We start from the raw sequence: 19,757 nt of genomic DNA on the forward strand, positions 1-19,757 counted from the left end.
TAAGCATGTGATAGAATCAAGCGATTCATGTATGCCTGGTGCTGAAAAGTGATTCTACGACGGAGATTTTCTGTTTCTACACAATTTAACTAAATTCAGAACGCCGGAGTGTTTTCTTACTACAATCAGAATTTAGTAGCATACCATTGAATTCAAGAATTCATGTGTTCTGGTGCTGCTTATGGTTTGATGGTTATAGATATCTGAGAATAAACGTAAATTCAAAGTAGTTCATTAAATGGTGCTGCTCTTTGTATCTGAATCGAATGGCAGTAGACAACCCACACTTCAGCGATACTTTTCCATGCATTTTTTGGAGCTACTTTGAATGCATTATGGATTGATTTTCACTCTTGCCCTTTCTTCTTTGGCCTGTAGCTACCTTCTACTTCTTTTTTTATTTCTTGATTCTTTACAAGGAAAGGTTTGGGTTACAAGTTTAAATCACTCCAATATTTGCCCGTTATGATTAAAGCTTAGGAGTATGCAATAGATTCACAGAATTTGTCCGTTTCAACTGCTGATAACATCCTTTTTTGCGAGAGGCTACTTATAACATTCCATGATACATACTTGCTATTTCTTCAGGGAAAAAATCCTAATTCAAAATTCAGACCACTGCACCGTTTGTTTAATGTGATTCACATTTAGGAGTGTACTACAAAATAAAAACGTTCAAGTTTTCCCGGTGCCGATGACAATTTGATAGTTACAAAGAACTCTGCATAAACAAATCCTAGAAGTTATTGATTTGAGGTGCCCTATTTACAGAGAACTCTGAATAAACATTTATTTCATATGTGCTGAAAATATCATGTCTTTCCAGTTTTGCCTGCCTTCTTCCGTTCCTTAAGTACTTTTCAGTTCCTGTTGTCTTACAGTTTTGATTTGCTGCTTGCAGGATAGCCAATCGGTGTGGTACTACCCCTATGTGCATAATTATTGAGCTGTTGAAATGTCAATTACGTTTCACTTCACTCTTTCTATTCCCCAATTGCTTTAGGTTTCTGACGATCTTCCTTTCTTCCTTATTCTAGCTACTTGGCGTAGGTAATCATACTAAGGCGGGCCTAATCATGTCTACTTACATTGTGGTGCTTCTTTTTGGTACCACAAGAGGTGTAAGCATGAAGCATGGGCGCAAAGTCGTCAGCAACGAATGTTGTCGTGGGAGCAGGGTATCTCTTCCTGTTTACCAGGATTGGCCCTCTCCCTTTGTCAAACTACTCTGCCTTAATGGAGATGCTGAGTCCAACTGTTTCATGGGTTTGACAGCCAAGTACAATTCCATGTTCTCTTTCACATCTCTTAATGTTCCTGTTGACAACAGTCTTAACACCATATCTGTTCAATATTTGTGGATGGTTGCCCATATAATTGGTTCTTTGCTACCTCCCGCTCATCGCCCCATATCTAAGTATGCTCATCGGTACATTGACGCAACCACATCAGATACATCATGTGTACGCTCGCCCACCTGGTTCACTTGGGGCAAACCACGCATCTAGCAAAAGCCATCAGAATGGCACCAATACCAAGTTGAGCTTACACCACCGGATCCACAACAAAAATAGCAAGACAATACCCTAAACTCCACTGAAACTTCCGTTGTGAAATAAAAAAAAAATCCTATATACAAGACCGAAAGAACAAGTTATGCTGGGAGAAGATTAAATCATTCATCATAAAACTCCATGTAGTACATCATAAGAGATGGTCCAGCGGACAAAATACACACTGCTTTTTACATACCATCATATTCTTGCATGTTACGATGCCCTACCTCCTGAATTCCCACTTCTTCAGCCTCGATGGGCGCGGCGTGCCGCTGCGCCTTTGCTTGCTAGTTGTTGAAGGATGCAACGTGTTTGGCTTGCTCGCATTTCGTTCACATGGTTTTTTTCTGATGCAGTTATGCTTAGACCAAATACACAGATGGAGAAAAAAATCTTGGAAACATTATTTTCTCCAACGTCCAACGGAAGGGTGCATCTACCAATTCTATCATTAAGGCAGCTTCTTAACCTATGTAGAAGAACATGGTAGCTTAATTTGTTTCCTATTGTTTAAGTATATAATACTAACAGTACGTCGTTCTCCTGGAAGAAGATCAGTTTGGAAGAATCCAATTGTGTTTGGGCGGCATCATATCCCATAGAGTTTGTAAGCTCCACCCTCAACTTCAGCCCTCAACTGTACAAATTTCAGAGATGCATCTACAAAGGCGTGTGTCGGGTCAGATGTCTCTCCACCTCCGTTAGAAATAATCTTGCCCTTAATGTAGCCTTATTAGTATGGAGAAGGCGCTTTTGGAGAGGCATGTGCATGCACCTCATTCCAGTCAGTAATGCCCCGACGTTTTGGGGAGCCAAGGGAGTGTCTCGTCGCCGAAAAGCCTCTCGCCATCCTCACCGGATGTTTCACGAGAGCCACGGGCATGCAACACCGTTATCGAGGTTCTCGTCCTCACCTGATTAAATTGCCAGGCCCCACATGAAAAAACCCTTGCAACTCAAGATTGGCGTCACCAGGGCACTCCCGCGCGTGTCGTCATATTTTTCGTAGAATTTTTGTACGAGTTGCTTTTGGTTCAGCCTGTCTCATGCGTCTATATAATCACAAACATGATGAAGACTGTAAGTGCGAGTTGGGAAAAGAAATAAAGGGAGGCATAACACGTGCCCTTGGCAACAAGTTCTTCAACTGTCGTGTGCATGAGTTAGTGATGCCGCTCGTTACCACAAAGTTTGATGCTATAAACATGGGATTTTACACGCTCATACACAAAGTCTGTTTTTTTGATAAAGGGAATATATTAATATCAAGAAGATACCAATTACACCCAGTCTCTGCAACAACGCACCACCCTAATGGCACTACGGATGCACACAACCAAAAAAAGGAAAAGAAAACTAAGAAACAAAAGTCCCGCTACAGTATCTCGGGCCTAACAACAGCAGTACATCCACCGCCAAGACAACACCTGAATTACAGACTCTCCAAAAACGACGCCTCCAAGAAGGGAATAGTGCTCAAACACCATCGTCGCCCGATCAAAGATCTTAGGTTTTCACCCTGAAGATAGTCCCCGCTCTCAAAACAATGCCTCCACCAAGGCCATTGCCAGGCACAACCAGTTAAGGCCAGACCTTGAGTTTTCACCCTGAAAGGTAGGACTCTGCGATTCACCTGTGTTGTCGCCCCCACTTTCATACCGCTGCTGTGAAGCCCGGAACACCAAGCCAGTCTCTCAACAGCGCGGAGACTTGAACCTCCCTTAGCTAGTCCTCCCCTCCGGTCTTCATGAAATTATCTTCTTCCGACTTTCATCATGGATCCATAGTCACTTGATGTCAACACAGAAAAAGAGCTTTGCGCCGCTCCCTCCAGAACCAATCGGTCGGAATAAAAGCATGGGTGCGCACGACTGAATACCTCCGATCCAGCAAACTCCAGGCAAAGCACTGTTACATTCGCCGGCGGAGCCTTCCGGAACTCAACCCTCCGGCCAGATCACGAGTCCAGGCCTCCGGTAGGTCCTCCTCTTCACGCAAGAGAGGCCCTAGGACCGCCGCCTTTATACAGGTCGGACCCCCACGTCGGCGACCATCCCGGGCTGGCCAATCCAGCCCTCCACCGGCGACACCATCGCCGGTTCCATGCTCCTCCATCTCGCCGCCGGATCGCGGTGATAGATCAAAAGATCCACCACCACCAACCGCAGGCCGACCCTCTCCGGCGCAGAAGAGAGCCACCTCCTCCGTCGAACCCAAGGCTGCTGCCCCGGGCGCCCTCGTGACGCGGAAGAAGCCCGAGATCGCCTCCACGACCGACTAGAGGCGCGGGGGGGGGGGAGTGCATGGCGCAGACCGAGGGCCTGGCCGCCGCCCACCACCAGCCCCTGCCGGTGTGCCGCGGATGGAAGCCTACGGTAGGGGAGGGGGGACCGCAACGCAAGAGCCGCCATTTTTAAGCGTGTCCTATTGTTTAAGTATAATTAATTTGTTTCCTATTGTTTAATTACGTTGTTCTCCAGGGTTTGTAAAAGCAAGCTAGGGAGTCATCAAACAAATTAATTATATTAAGTTTTGACTCAAAGCAATTCCTATCTATTACAACTGTTGCAACCTTGAAATCCCTCGAGCGATGACCAAAATCAACCTTCCCTACATTAAGCCTGTGAAGGTCAAACAATCTGCAAAAGTTGCCGTCGCTTGGTTCTCCGTTACGCAGTTGATCTTCTCCTGAACAATATTGGATCACTTCCCAAGAATCGAATTCTGTTTCGGCAGCATGACAACCCATAGAGCTTGCTCCAACCCATGACACATAGCCAATGCTTCGGCCATCGACGCCAATGAAACTTGTGGTACAAACTTCGAGGATGCCGCTACAAAAGCCCCAGGTCGATAAGACTAGCCCCAATAGGAGTATCATAAGTAGTATCATGCATGCCATGTTGGCAAAAATCTGATATGTCACATCAATTAATGAGGTGAGAGATGAGAGTAGTATCATAATATGATACCGTATCATGACACATAAACCTAGAAAACTTCATGACAAATACATCATGTACACACATTTGCATTGAGATTCTACAAAACATTAAATATGACATAAGTATGATATCATATTATGATACTATGCATTGTGAAGGTGGTATCACAAACTAGTATCATGTACATGATACTAATGTATGATACTTCCCATTGTGACTAGTCTAAGGTGCCTCCACCTCCCCTTCAGGTGTTGGAAACAATCTTGCTCTTAATATAGTCTGATTAGTATTGAGCTAGTTTATATGTACACTCAGATCACGGCACTGGCCACTGGGAGTCAGAAGCAATGCCATCCATACATTCACGAGAGGTTATTAAATACTGAAATACCATACTGAATTACTGATATGACACGCTTTATACCTTACAGATGCATGGGAACAGTCAGTTGTGAAAAAACAGTATACAAGAAAAATAAGATACCTGAACATAAACAAGGGCGTCCGGCGAGCCAGTAAACACGGAAAGCCAACGAGATATATACAAGATGTTCGTACATAAACAAGAACCCTTTGCAAGCTAGTACAATTGATAAACCGAATGGAAAATAAATGAAGATACAACAATGTCCCGTTGGGAAAAGAAAAAAACCGATATTCTACAGGATCAAGAACTGGATATATAATTCCCGTGCTAAATCAGCTCCCACATCTTGTGATTAACAGGTTACTACTCCATGGTTTATTTTTCTAGAAGAACGGGGCTGTCATCCCAAACTAACATGACCCATGCGAAGATCGAGAGCTAACGCTATTACCATCAGCATGATCTTTATGAAACCGATGCCCTTGCTGAATCCGTGTTTTGTTCAGTTGCTACTGACTTGCGTGATCTGGGCAATTTGCTTGCTGCAAGGTGCAGATGGGGGCACAGAGGCCTTGGCGCCCTAGTCTCCATGTCAAATCCTCGCACGCAGACAAATCCTGCATTGCATTTACTCTGTCAAGAAAACTCCAGATAAATTATGGAAAGATCATGTGCAGTACATCCTTTTCTACCTAATAATTATCGAAGCAACTAAAACACGTCTTCGAAAAAAGAAAACATTCCTTTGGAGCCAAATATACTAAAATCCTAATAATGTTATTAACTCAAGAAGAAGAGCTTTATTATAGTGGCAGTGTTTTGATGAAACTGGGGCACAAGGATATCATGTGTACAGTTCTACAGAAATGCTGTCATGCTCCAGCAGTTCTGGAACAAGTCTAAGCAATGCCATTATAATAACTTATAAGGAACAGTTTGGGTTTGCATGGTTCAGTTGAGAGTTTGGGTCTGTGGCTGTTCATGTCTGGGTCTTCTTTTTTCTAGAGAATGTATCCTAGCAGGCTAGCGCTACAAATGAAGGGTGCTCCACCCTGAGGGACACATAATCATTTCCCCTAACTCTTGCTTCACCAGTCACCACCACGAATCTTCGATTTTCTGCTGCTCATCAACCCACTACAGTAATGTTTCCAACAATGCACATATACCCACTTAGGTAACTTTGCGAACAATGCCGATATGGGCGATATACTCCGCCATAAACTCTTGCATCCACAAGTGTGCATCTCATACACATTGATAAATGATTCAGGAACAGAATCATGTTTCTGGCTCGCTCTATTCATTTATATCTTAGTTCATAGCCAGTTTGAAACCATTCAGATAACTGATGGAGCTTATCAAGTGATTTCACAGAACAGAATGAGGGGAGGCCAATTTCAAGATGCAGATTACCAACTATTATAAGAAACTATTAGAAGCATCGGCTCAAAGATATTTCTCTAGGATTGAAGATGTCACTCACGATATACCTCAGTTATCGTCAGAGGAGAATGGCATTCTGGTGACCAACTTCAGAGAGGAGGATCGAGGTACTTGAGCGATTTCTCAGATGAAACATAGTAAAGCTCTGGACCAGACAGGTTTCCCGGAGTTTTATCTAAAGTTCTGGGAGGTTATTAAGGATAACTTGATGGTCATATATGTTCAATTACAACGAGGGGAGTTAGCGGCTTTCATGCCATGACGGCATATCCTATAGTGGTTGTCTTGCATCAAACCATCCACAAGCTTTATACTAAAAATCTTGGGAGTTATCTTTAAAATAGACTTTAAGAAAGCCTATGATCAAGGGCGAATCTAGAAAAATCTGGCGATAGGTTCAGCAACTATAAAAAAATTTAGTTAGCTACTATAGAGTTATGCACATTATGCTAATATATAATGGACTTATGACAAACCCTCACACATACTACAATATTGTGTCTAAAGGCAATATGAAAGTGTGAAATGATATAATAGTTATTACACTACTAGCAACAAGGCATACCAGTTTAGGTGACGCGGTGGTGCCACTCGTTTATGGAGTATTATCGATGCTAAAGTCACAACTTGCAGAAGATGATTCCAAGCCTAGGGGTTTTGGTGTCGTCTGGTGTTACTTTCGGATCAGCCAGATCATAAGGATGTTCATCCTATTAATTTCTATTGAGAGATTAGTAGAACTTGATTTATGATCATGTCCAATTGCAAGTTCACGTTTCCTAGGGGTCCTTAAGACAGTATCTGATTATTATTTTTTTCAACCTTGTGTGGATTTCATTGGTGTCAGCTGCACCCACTAGCTACACGTGAGCTGCGCCACTGCCTATGATAAAGTTAATTGATTGTTCCTGCAGAAAACCTTATGCGTGAAAGGTTTTGCACACTTATAGTGTGAATGGATTGCTCAGTTCTGCAAGGAGGTAGTGTTGGTATCACATACAATGATGACATCTCGGTGTCTCGAGTCGCGATGGTGAGAATATTGAAGTGTGGGAGGACCCCTGGCTTCCGGAGGGGGATACCCGAAGACCTAGAACTCTAAAGGGACGATCTGTGGTGACTAAGGTGTCTGGCTGATCAATCCTGTTACAGGGCTTGGAATGAGGCTCTAGTTTGTTCCAGCCAGAGGATGTCAAGGCCATTCTGTCCAAAGATAATTTAGAATGGCATTTTGATCCTAAAGAAACATTTTCTGTCAAGTCAGCTTACAAGTTGGGGATTATGTTTAAGGGATAGGGCGCAAGGGTGTGAAGCAGCATGTTCCAAAGAGAAGGCAGAAAACAACAACGTCAAATTTGACTGGGATCATTTGGAAGATGAGAGCTCCAAATAAGTTAAAATTGTTTGTGTGGAGCGTGGCTCATAACAGCTTTGGCTAACATGATGAAAATTGATAGGTGGGGGTGGAGCTGGATACTTCCTGCTCTGGACTTTGGATGCAACCATTTGGAGAGCTTAGTAATACAGTTTCCAATCAAAAGGGTGTAATCACTTTTCTATTCTTCTGGTTGAGCGTTGTATCTGTTATTTGATCAAATTATGATATGCTTTTCTTAGATAATGGCTGCATCATTCCAATGAGCACAACCAAATTTTATACAAGCGATGTCCAAGACATCGATGACAAAATTGGATTACAAAATGGCAACAAATGCCACTCAATGGCGGCATGCTACCCATACAACCAGTAAAACCACATAAACGACACTTGAACATATAAAGAACAAGTCTCCAGCATGACAGCATCCCCACGAAGAGGATGACGCTTGGATGCCACCCTTGCCAAATCTGTCCAGCAAAGGGCAGGTCAAAAGTTTTCACCCCAGAGAACTTGAACTTGTGCCGTTGTCGCTGTTGCTTCAAAAACAATGCATTTTAGGAGACCATGCTCATGTGCCACCATTTGTCAGATCCATCCAGCTAAGAACAAATCAAGGGTTTTCACCCAAATCCCCAGTGTTTGACACATCGTCACCAGCCACAGCAATACCAACCAAATCCCCAATTCCGCCATTAAAAATTGCCACGGTCATCACCCATCCACAACATGGAGTCTAGGACGCTGGAGGGGATGTCCTGGCACACCAAGAGGGATGCACCTACATAGGGAGGCTGAAGTCATAGTAGTCCCCACGGCTATCGGTCAAGCCACTCAAGCCAAAATGGCACGTGCAGAAGCCATGCCGCTGCCACAACCGCCTGACCCGGCTACGGGAGCACACTGGCTGGCCAAGCATGCCACCGACTCTTCAGTCTGATCTGGAGGACTCTGGCCCAGGGTGGGACCAACAATGGAAGTTGCAGGAGAGGGAGAAGATAGAAGTGACCGCAGCTAGGATTTGGTAGTCCCTCGTGTTGCCCACAGGAGCGACATGGAAGGCCTGAGATCCTCTTAGAGGGCAGCGGCCATGGCTTCAGCTCCAGTTTCAGATTCCGATGCTGCCCTTGGAGATGATGCTAGCCTTGACAAAAGCCTGGGAACACATTTAATGTGTAATATCTGGACAAGTGCCCACACTTCGTGTGGTTGAGATTGCGTGTTCCTCCAGGGTAGAACTCTCTCAGAAAATCATGTCCTTACTCCTTAGTCTGTTTGTAGACAAAGGTGCTCCTGTGTCGCCAAAAGATCATTCGAGGGGGGGAGTACGCTCCACAGGCACAACTAGGAAGGGTACCAGTGGTACCATACTCACCACAAATCACAAGGAAGCTGAAGCATAAAGTATTCGCCAACTAGAGGCGAGGAGGTTCCATTGCCGCAACATGCTTCAACCACGACAGTGCAAAACAGAGGAAAGTGGGGCTCCTGTAATCTGGCTAAACTAGAAAACTAAACCTAGCCTAATAGTCTAATATGGAGTACTATTTAGGAGCCGTACAGGCTGGGACTCACACCCACTCATCGCAGGGAGGATGCAGGAGTTTAGTGCCAAAAAATGTCAGGACTCTCTGATGAGTTGTTTGGAGAGAACGAGAGGTTTCCACCTTCTTTTTTCCCCCAAAAATGGCGTATCCCAGAAAATTCCGTTGCTCCATAGTTGGTGCATGTAGAAGATAATTTATGAATAAGCTCCCTTCCACTTTAACTAATTCAGTGCTCCATTCATATTAATATTCTAGCAGTTCTTCTGTCCTAACATTCCGAGATGTCTTTAGTGTGTGTGGTGCTTGGGGTATGTGTGTTTGTGGACGCACACACTCAGGTAAACCATAAATTTATACCCTATACTTATAAAGCAATAGTTATTGTATCATGTGATCTGCATTGTAAAAATTGTTTGAAGAGGCAGCAAGATGTTTCCCATGGTAAAATGCGTTGACCCTAAATGAAATCCATTATTTCTTACCTCTCCAGAAGCACTGTTGTACTTCTTCAGTTGTTAGACCTACAGAAGGAAAATAAAAGCTGTTGGTACTATTGCAGATGAGATTTCTCTGAATAGTGATGTATGTTGATCATAACCTTTGAATATGGAAGGCACTGAAGTCCCAAAGTATACCATTCGTCTTTCCAAGTTCCATAATTGCTCCCTTACAACATGTATGGGATCATGGCTAGATTTGTGGTCAGCAAAAACCTGCATGAATAATTCAGAAAATCCTGCAAGTCAACTCTGTAGAAAGAGGAGGCCCAAGCTTTTCTCCGCCCTATTCTTGAGAAAAAAGAAAGAAAGATGTGACATACCTCGTTAACCTGAAAATAGGTGCCGTTAAGTGGGAAACTACCCTTCATAGCTGTTCGGCATGGAACCTGTTCATGTTCAGTAACTTGTCATAAGTGGAGACTGGAGAAGCACATCCAATTTTTCAGACCAACAATGAATTATTGATATTATCACTACACCATTGGTATTTACTAGTTCGCTAACAATATTCTTTCTCATGGATGGAATGGCTAAGAAACTTTGTTTTAGCGAACCCGCAGGAGATCTGCGCGTCATTGCATTAAGATTAAGGGAGAAGACGGACAAAGATGTCCCAAGCCACCGAATGGCTAAGAAACTCAAAACAATCATCCTACTCTCCTTCAGAGCTAAGATTATAGACTATTATCATGCAACAAAATACAGATCACATACACAATAGAGGTGCATTTGATCAACCTCCAATGAGTTATTCATATTTCTTAAACTGTTGGTGTACATTATATAGCGGAAATACTTTTGTACACCCACGCAATAATAGCTTAGCAATAATAATTTGGTACTCGCAGATTACCCAAGAAGCCCAAGATATACTTTGATGTTCTTCTGGGCACAGATTACGGACACCGTTCATGCAACAAACACAAGGTACATACAACATAGATCTGTGTTTGATGTACAATTTACACACACTATGTATATATGTTGACCTTCAGTTTTCCTTGAATTAAGAATGCTTTATGAGTTAAGAGGTTAATTAACAGCAATGCTAATATTATTTTCTTTACTATTTGATTAATTAAGTGATTTAGATCATTAGATGTTCTAGGATGGCTTCACTTGTGTTGCCCCAAAACAAATTTGTGCGTCTACGAAATTATGCATTGTGTTCAAAAAAATTAACATCCCTAACCAGTATTTAAAGTTGCTACGTAATTTATTGCTTTACCAGAATCGTGCCCCTGACATATTGCGATTGGTGTTCTCGCTCAGGCACACAGTACTGACAGTTCTCGTTACTACAAAATCCAGCTTCCATTTGAGTGCCACAGCATGGTTTTGGTGCCTTGCTCATTTCCTTTATGTCATCTGCATAGAGCTACAATATTCATGTATATCAACTCACAAGTGCAGTCATGTATTCTCAAAGAAATAAGCTTGCCTTGCATCCATATGGTCAGTAGGTAAGGACTTGGATCGTCGGGTTCCCGTTGGTCAAGTCCTAGCTGTTAATTGTTTTCTGAATCAGGAACAATGTTTTGAAATGCTTAAAAGAAGATGGCAGCATCTAACCTGTTGCACAAGTGAGTGTGAATCTGGAAGTTCGTAACTGCAAGCGGAATCTAACTTCAGTAACTGGCAATTAAATAACTTCGACATTTTCTGGATAAATAACATTATATACATGGGAAAGCAATATCTATACGGTAAGTGTAGCTAAAGCAAAGTTAATTCACTGCTTACACATAGTGTTCTGTCCGAAGCCTGCGTACATTCTTTAGTTTAGGGACTGGAATTGAAGCTGCTTCAGTGCTAATAGCAACAAGTGCTTTCGCAATATCATCAGGTTGGAGGTCCTTATTGCTTTCTTTGACGCAATTTTCCAAGTTCTGAGCAAAAGCTTCTAGGTTAAGCTTTATTATTGGGATTTCACCAGTGTCTGCATCATAATCTTCGATATCGTTTTCCAAGGTTTCTGGATGTTCGTTCTCGCTTGGACTTTCTGGCTCCTCAATTATCGGTTCCGAGTTGTTCGCGGGAAAATCCCTTCCATGGGTACTTCCCTCAAGCTGTGGCAGGACAGTTGAATTCAGAGTGGGCATGCCACCATTCTGGAGATTGAATTGATTGTTCGAGCACGCCAAGCTTTTCTCCTCAGGTGCGGGAAGTGCAAGCCGTGCACTTCATTACGAGGAATCAGGAAAAGAACAGGATTCAGAAGGGAAAAGAAATTTCAATAAGTACACAAAAGTAAACTCGCAGGTAAGACCAAGCAAAGTCAGACTGAAGTAGTGAAGTGTGTATCAGAACTAACAGAACCATCTGATTGGCAGCAGGTTATATTGTGAATGAAATTAATAAATGTCGTAAGTCTAAAGCAACAGAAGGGCGATTGGTGCAAGGATCGATTATGCATGTCTAATGGGCGCCGTTTTCAAGTCCCCTGACTGCTCCATAAGATTTTTGTTTTCTGTTCATCAAACATAAGTTACTATTTCCCAAAGAATAAAAGGAAAAAAAACGATAATACCTTGCGAAGGCACTTGCAAAATGCCTACATTCACTTCTCATTGGACATGCATTGCAGTTTGGCTTGCTTTTTGTACAGAACACCTGCATTGATTGTAGAAAGGAAAGAATTTACTTTTTTTTACGGAATATGTATTCGCTGGTTCCAAAAGAAAAACAAATACTTCTGTAGAATCTAAAAAAGTACCTTTCCAAAAGTAATCATGTGGTAGTGTAGCTCATACCTGTGAAAATTGTGATAATTTTGTTAACTATTATACTTCTTATTTGTACATGATCTATAAAAATTGCAGTTTGCTTGGAAAGAATAACCTATAATATTCTACATAAAAGCAAGTGCAAAAAAGTTAGGTCGCGACTCCGGAGTAAACAGTTACGAGTTTCTTGACTAGTAAACACCCTCTAAGAGTGCGCTCTCACTTGAATTTTACGCGCTTCCACAGTCCACACCAGAACACGGATGCGGTAGAAAAAAACAATGCAGTTGAAACTTGCGAAGCAGTCGATACAGTGGAAAAAATGCAGTTCAAACATGCGGTGCAGTTAAAAACAGTTTGCTCCAATCTTATGGGGTAAACGTGCACTCGCTAGCAAAAAGCCAAAAATGAAAATTTTAAGCTCATATTGTTATAACTCACAGTGTCTCTTGATCAAGTTTACACAGACGAGGCCAGAGGTACTTTTGTATAGTCTCCAAGACAGGATATCTTTGACAAGCAAAAAAAAAATCGATATAAGAAAAATGTAACTGAAAATACATGATGAAATAAATATTTAGACAATGCAGGACACTTACAGCTCGAGGAGATGTAATTGTAGAGATTCAGGAAGAGGTTGAATGGGCACCCATCCCAGCCTTACACATATCCGGCCAACATTGGTGTCAACCTGAGTGGCCAAAGCATTGGTATGTAAATATGAAAATGACTGCAGATGAATCAAAACTACTCCAACAGAAACTTACAGGGAAAGCAAGATGATGTAATGTCAGTAGACGAACACATTCAACACTTTTAAGTCCCAGTCCACGTATGCTAAGCAAGTAATCCCTGGAAAAAAATGAAATCAATTTTAATAAACTTATCTTTTCTGAACTGCATGGGGGGCTCCCAGATTTTCTTAAAACTAAACAAATCCTTCACTGCTTTAGCCAACTGCGTCACATATTACAGCCTTTTGTTCATATGCTTGTCCCACGTAACTTTTACATTAGCACACAGTACGTGTTTTCGGATATTAAATGCAACATCATCTTATTATACCTCTTGTTCCATTTTATTCGTTCACACATGATGGCTATAGTTCAATTGTCATTTCAAGCACTAGAAGATTTCCTCCGACCTAGTTTATAGGGCATCCTGTTGTTATCTCGAGTGTGGCCCCTCTTGGCTTGTAAACAACTTCCATTTATCAATGAATCAAAACACAAAGCTTTTGTGTTTTCTTTTGTGTGTGTGTGGGGGGGGGGGGGAAGCACTAGTAAATTTTCCCAGAAAATGTTAAGAGATATACTGAGGCATCTTACTTTGCTGAGTCAGGGGCAATATCTCTTAACCATTCAAGATCAATACTCCCATGATCTTTGACCAAACGATTCAGGAAACTCTGCGAAAAGAGCAATTAAAGTGAGCATAACTGGGGCCATGAGATATCTTAGTGCTACAGAAGACTTCATCCACATCAAACAGTGCATATAAACCTAGTAAATCCTTGACTCCTAGAAACGTTTAAGCTGTAACGGTTAATACAGCCTTCCAAAACTAAAGTTTTATCTTAACAAAACCTCAAGCAGTTGAAACAGAACCTATTAAAAATTGCTCATTAACAAAACCCCACTGTTCAGTTAGTACCTGGATTCGCTCTGCTAAAACATTATTCATTCCTCGATCCCGGATGGCATGAGAAATTTTGCGTACATCTGCACACCGTACTGCTTCCCAATCAACAGAGTCTCTTCTTTCAAAAGTTCTTTCATTCATGTAGCCATCATCACAAGCCTTCCTTCGAAATTTATCCCAGTCAAAATTTTCTGTATCTTTTTTCTTTGTTGTTCTTGTTTTCTTTGGTGTTGATGCTTGTGCTTCTTTATCCAGCACTTCACTGTGGGAAGTAAAACCAGATTTTGAAGCAAATCCATCTACCCCGTTTGCTGTTTCTGCTATCATTCCACCAGTGGCAGACAGTGATTCATGCTCCTGCAAGTCTGATGCTTCAAACTTAGTGCTCTTGTCGCCATGCAACTCGACTGCATGGGGTATGAATCTTTTGTCAAGCAACTAACAAAATTGCATGTTAATAAAACTGATAGAAGAGATGCTTGCTAACCTGGAAGATCTGTGCTTATTTTTGAAGAAATTTGTGTTGAGATAACAGTCTTGCTACATTTTTTTTGTGTTGCATGATTATCAGATGGCATGAAAAGAGGAAGTTTCTTCCCAGTTGTGCCATTTTTTAGGAGTGATGATGCAGAGCCCGAGGAACTATTAGAAGATGTAGACGAAACATATGGTTCATTCGTCACATCTCCTTGTTGCGGATCCACTGAGATAAATGGATAATATATCATGGAAGTAGGGGGAATCCCATGTTCACCTACGCCATCATCATTTACTGCCATTGTTTTGAGTCTTTGACATTCAAGTTCCTTGGCTGTGGCATCCTTTTCTGCTAATGAATTTCCAGCACCAAAATTGTTTCCCAGCTGCTGAGAAGCTGCACCAGGGCCACCTCTAGGTGGATAATTTTTCTCAGAACTCAAAGAAAATCGCGATTGAGGAATAGTTTCTGAAACTATAACACTCCGAGATGACATTTCATTCTGGAAGTGTATATCTGGTGGGCTTTTCAATGATGCTGTTAATTCTATGGAGAAATCTGGACATTTCTGTGTTTTGTGGTCTATTACTGTCTCTTGGTGGTCACCAGAACCTTCATTTGGTTCTTTGGAATAAAAGGAATAATTTTCACCTTTAGTCAACTCATAATCACTAGTATTGTTCCTTGTTTCCACATGTATCTTCTCATAGGTGACTGACAGCTCCTCAAAATTCTCTCCTAGGTCTGCTCTTGGACTAGTATCAAAAAAGTCAAACATGCTTATCTCTCCTACCGCACTCGTGCTAATTATTTCTTCAATGTTTTGACTGCTAATATCATCCTTACAATTGCCATTGATTGGCCCTGAAGGGAAACTCGCAGCTAGGGCCATATAGGCAGAGCTGTATTTTGGGAAAAGAGAAATCATAAGGAGAGTTCGTAATCAAGATCAATTCATCATGTATTTTTAAGAACACTGAGTATCAGAGATATGTTATAACAGTTGGATTGTGACCCTCATACCTGGAAAGATGGTCAGATACATTCTGAGTGAGGAAAACTCCTACTACGGAGTCAACTACTGATCCTTTCCAAGGAGAGAAGTGTCTGTCACCTGATATACATGTGAACCAAATAAGCTAGAAATTTTAACCATGGATTCATGGAAATTCAAAATTTAAACAACATAGACACTTCAAATTTCACACTTACCTTTCCTGTGTTCGGCAATGGTCATATTAAGAACATGATGATACACGAGTCTAAAGGTTTTTACATTGTACCGTTTGTGAAAGACAAAATTCAGGTTTGGGAAGAGGTTGACTTGTCAAATTGCAAACTTTAAATGTTACCTATTAATTTGGTACAATAGAGACATAAAGTTTAATCACTTTCTACAGATGGTTATAAAAAGTTCTCATAACTGCATTATCTACCACATTGAGTAGTGGGGTTATTTCAGTAGCAGAGATGCAAGTTAGTTTTTTCTCCATCAAGCTATTTTCTGATACTAGGATGTCAGATAATAGGTAATGTGAATATTTATACAAATCTATCAACAAACTCTCTCTGCCAAACCCTTGAGATAGGTGTCAGCAGTTGGAAGGGATAACAAGAGTGTTCAAGAAAAATCGAATTCAGTATGACATGGATGTTAAAATTGATTTGGAATCTTAATTATCTTACACATCCACCAAAGTACCTTGAACTAGTCGCATGCGTGCTATAAATGAATTAGCACGGCCTTGAAAAACTTCTCTTTCTTGTTTCCACCATCTCTCTTTGTCAACATCAGTCCCATCTACAGGCTCAGTTGCTTTCCCCATCAAAAGGTTCCAAACTCTTGTTGTCTCAAAATCCAAGTTAACTTTAGCTCGAGGGCGCTGTTTCTTCACTAAAGGCAATGGCCTCTCATATGGAACGATCATCTGACCCCCAAATGGTACAAGAGAATTTGAGAGACTGGCTGTTACTCCAAAAGAAACAACAGAGGTCGTGGTCAGAGATGGATGTATCTCATTCGTATGCACATGCCCGGTGTTCAAATTAAGATGTTTCATCCTTGATGCAACCCTTTGAAGAAAATTCATATATGGTGCACTTGATGTATTTTCTGAGCTTTTTTCTGGTGTTTCATAGATACCAAGGTTGGTTTTTCTATTATTTGGAGCCTGCAGTAAAGTCTGCTGAAATTTTCCATCTGATCCATTAGATCCACCAGAAAAAGAGTTTACAGATGAAGACATGTTTTGCTTGTCCATATTTGGTTGAATGGAACTGCGGGAATGAAGGCGTCCCCTTTGTGAACGCTTCTTGGTCATAAATTTAATGCAGGTACTTTCATACAGGGCCTCCATGCATGACTGAGGTAATCTTGTAACTGTGTGTGCAATATTCTTCTCGATATCTGTAGTACGAACAAAAGAACTCCTGCGAACCCTGACCGATCGCTTCTTTTTTACCCCACCAGCTTGACAAAATGCTAGCATCTGAGCAGCAGTCCTCAAGATGATGGAGTCCTGTGAGCCAGTCAGGGAAGACTCACTCTCTCTATGTTGTCGATGTTCCCTTTTCTCCACTTTTGACACCTTAGTCACCTGACTTTCTGTGGATGTTCTTTCAGGTATAGAAGTAGCCGAGCGATGCATATCAAAACCATCTTTGTTAGAGTAGTTCACCTCCAGGTCATTGTTGTTTCCTTTCGCTGTGGCCACCCCCATACTTGTGGCATCAAGATCAGGAGTGCTTCCTAGTTTGTTCAGTTTGCGAATCATGCCAAAAGCTAATCCTCCCGCTGAATTTTCCATGTCTAAATTCAGTTCATGTCCAGTCTGTGGAGTTAATGATGTAGTGGTGGCTGAACATGCAGAACTTTTAGCATGAATGAGTTTCTCCTTGACGTGGTGACGTGAGTTGCCAGTTGATGATTGGTCTTCTCCCTGCACTCCTAGTTCACCAAGTTCGAACTGCAGCCTTCTCCGAACTGCTGCACTTCTGCTTCTAGCAGCATCTTCTGCTCCTGCAGAAATTGATTGCTCGTTATCAGGTCCTGAGCACTTCTCCAGAGAACTCAGATTTCTATTTTTCCGTACATAACTTCTCTTGGCTTTTTGACTGGGAGAGTTCACTTCGGGCGTTGTAACAGCAGGCTTTTGCTTCTTGCCTAGCTTGTCTTCGCGTATTACCTTTGCTCTATGTTTCTTCCTCCGAGGCTTCGCTTTTGGTGCAGGGGTCTCCTCATTTTGCAATGTATCAATTTCTCCAGAACCTGAAATCTGCTTATCTATCTGAGTGAGTGTCTTTTCCATAAAAGCAGCTGGTGTTGACAAAACTGTGTGATCATTCAGTTGGCCTCCCGTCTTGAGCTTTTTTCGCTTCCGCTGGTACTTATGCATGCTGTGATCAGTTACACCTTCAGCAAGCAGCGAAGTCAGTTCTTTAGTGTGTTGACCTTGTGTTTCATCAGTGTTTGCAGGGCAAAATGATTCTAAGTTACTGTGGCCATTACAGGCAACTGCTGATGATGATGATGATCGTTGGCTCTCCTCTGCTTGAATACTAGTTTGGGGTGCTTCAGCATCTAACCCATTTGGTTGGAAATGCGTTGGTGGCTGTTCTGAATCGCAATTAACTGGAGCGAGTGCTGAAGGATTCATCGCAGCAAAATTTGACGCCCTTCCAAGAGATAAGAAATCACTTGGAGCAGCCAGAATAGAAGCTGCATCTTCAGAATCTGTAGAGGAAATACAGAAAGAAAAAAATGCAGCCAGTCATCATAACAAACGACGAACCCAGACCAAAGATTCGACGAAACTATCATAAATCCTTGGAAGGACAAATTACCAAGAACTCACCTTGTGAAACAGCGGGCATTGCAGGCGGCCGGGACCTCGATCCCCTTCCGGTGAGACGCCTATGGAACACCAAGATACTTATCGGCACCTGCGTGCATCCTGCAGGCAGGTTATAGGACGACCGGATGGAGGACCCAGCATCTTGTTCAGCAGCGCCACTCATCGAACCCGGAAGAGCGGCTGGTGGAGTCGAATCCTCACGCATAGCACTCACCATCGGCGTGGAGCATCCTGAGAGCAAAGTTAGCCCGTTGGTTGGGCTGATCCCGGCTGCTATGGCCATGGCTGTACCAGGGATGCCCGGGGTCAAATTAAGTTGGTTCACGGCAGGATTTGCCTGCGGGTTGAGCCCCGAGGGCTCCATCCTTGCTTCTCCCACAACCTGCGCAAAGAAGTAGAAGATCAAATCAGGGGAAAAGGAACAAATTGCACAGAGAAAGCAAAAGGGGGAAAGCGTAAGGGGATGAAAAACCTCCACAAACCCCTAAAAACAGCGGATTTGGGGGCAAGGGGTCGTCCAGGCTGCCGGAGAAGAGATTGATCTGGCCGAGAGAGATGGGCGCAAGAGCAGGAGGCGGGTGAAGCAGGGATGTAGGAACGGAGCGGCACAGCAAATGCGGCGAACTCGTCCACCAGTAAGAGGAGCGGCGATGGAGAGGAAACGGAAAGGGAGTTAGCTCTTCTCCGATATGCTCACAGCGGAAGCAGTTAGACCTGCGCGGTAAACCTTTCCTTTGAGTCGACTTCTCCCGCGCCGGCGCGTAGCCGACGCGTTTGAGAAGTCGTAACCACTCTCTATATATTTATGAGATATTAATTTATTTATTTTAATAAAATTATAATGCAAATGATTTAGATATTGGCTGATGTTTAAATTGAAGGTGTCTGGCCTTAACTGGTTGTGGCTGTCAATGATCTTGTTGGAGGCATTGTTTTGAGAGCGGTGACTAGCTTCAGAGTGAAAACCTAAAATCTTTGATCGGACGACAACGGTGTTAAAGCATTGTTACCTTTTTGAAGGCGTCGTTTTTGGAGAGTATTTCAGGTGTTGTCTTGGTGGTGGATGTATTGTTGTTGTTAGGTCCGAGATACTGTAGCGGGACTTTTGTTTCTTAGTTTTCTTTTATATTTTTTGGTTGTGTGCATCCATAGTGTCATTAGGGTGGTACGTTGTTGTAGAGGCTGGGTGTAATTGGTATCTTTTGATATTAATATATTCCTTTTATCGAAAAAAAAAGCTCAGTTTTAAATTAATAAAGCCACTACCGACCAAAAATAATGAAAACATGAAACCAACACATTACACATAAATGAAAATA

The 19,757-nt window shown here is 42.2% G+C and overlaps 1 protein-coding gene across 3 annotated transcripts; it reads right to left on the reverse strand.

Annotated features, from left to right (window-relative positions):
* Positions 1-5,019: 5,019 nt before the first annotated feature.
* Positions 5,020-19,142, reverse strand: LOC124707538 (protein ROS1C-like). Of its 3 annotated transcripts, XM_047239202.1 has the most exons (21): positions 18,911-19,142; positions 18,439-18,820; positions 18,093-18,317; positions 16,287-17,996; positions 15,608-15,698; positions 14,594-15,486; positions 14,119-14,513; positions 13,794-13,873; positions 13,233-13,317; positions 13,065-13,156; positions 12,907-12,975; positions 12,456-12,492; positions 12,270-12,352; positions 11,483-11,920; positions 11,312-11,348; positions 11,181-11,244; positions 10,968-11,107; positions 10,060-10,125; positions 9,838-9,952; positions 9,722-9,760; positions 5,020-5,485 (listed from the first exon to the last, which is right to left on the reverse strand). In XM_047239202.1, exons 2-21 carry the CDS (start codon positions 18,800-18,802, stop codon positions 5,334-5,336), a joined length of 5,175 nt encoding a protein of 1,724 aa, XP_047095158.1. In that variant the 5' UTR covers positions 18,803-18,820; positions 18,911-19,142; the 3' UTR covers positions 5,020-5,333. The 3 variants fall into 3 exon arrangements, with proteins under 3 accessions (XP_047095158.1, XP_047095157.1, XP_047095156.1); XM_047239201.1 differs by having other exon boundaries at positions 16,287-18,317; positions 18,921-19,142; XM_047239200.1 differs by having other exon boundaries at positions 16,287-18,317.
* Between the last annotated feature and the right edge of the window lie 615 nt (positions 19,143-19,757).

Source organism: Lolium rigidum, chromosome 4, assembly GCF_022539505.1.
Source record: "Lolium rigidum isolate FL_2022 chromosome 4, APGP_CSIRO_Lrig_0.1, whole genome shotgun sequence".
In the NCBI taxonomy this organism is placed as follows: Eukaryota; Viridiplantae; Streptophyta; class Magnoliopsida; order Poales; family Poaceae; genus Lolium; species Lolium rigidum.

Coding starts and splice junctions, on each gene's coding strand:
- LOC124707538 (XM_047239201.1), bottom strand. CDS start 18,802: ATGGAGCCCTCGGGGCTCAACCCGCAGGCAAATCCTGCCGTGAACCAA. Junction 12,353..12,455: donor ACATGATTACTTTTGGAAAG/GTACTTTTTTAG, acceptor CAATCAATGCAG/GTGTTCTGTACAAAAAGCAA. Junction 11,921..12,269: donor TTTGCAAGTGCCTTCGCAAG/GTATTATCGTTT, acceptor CTCGTAATGAAG/TGCACGGCTTGCACTTCCCG.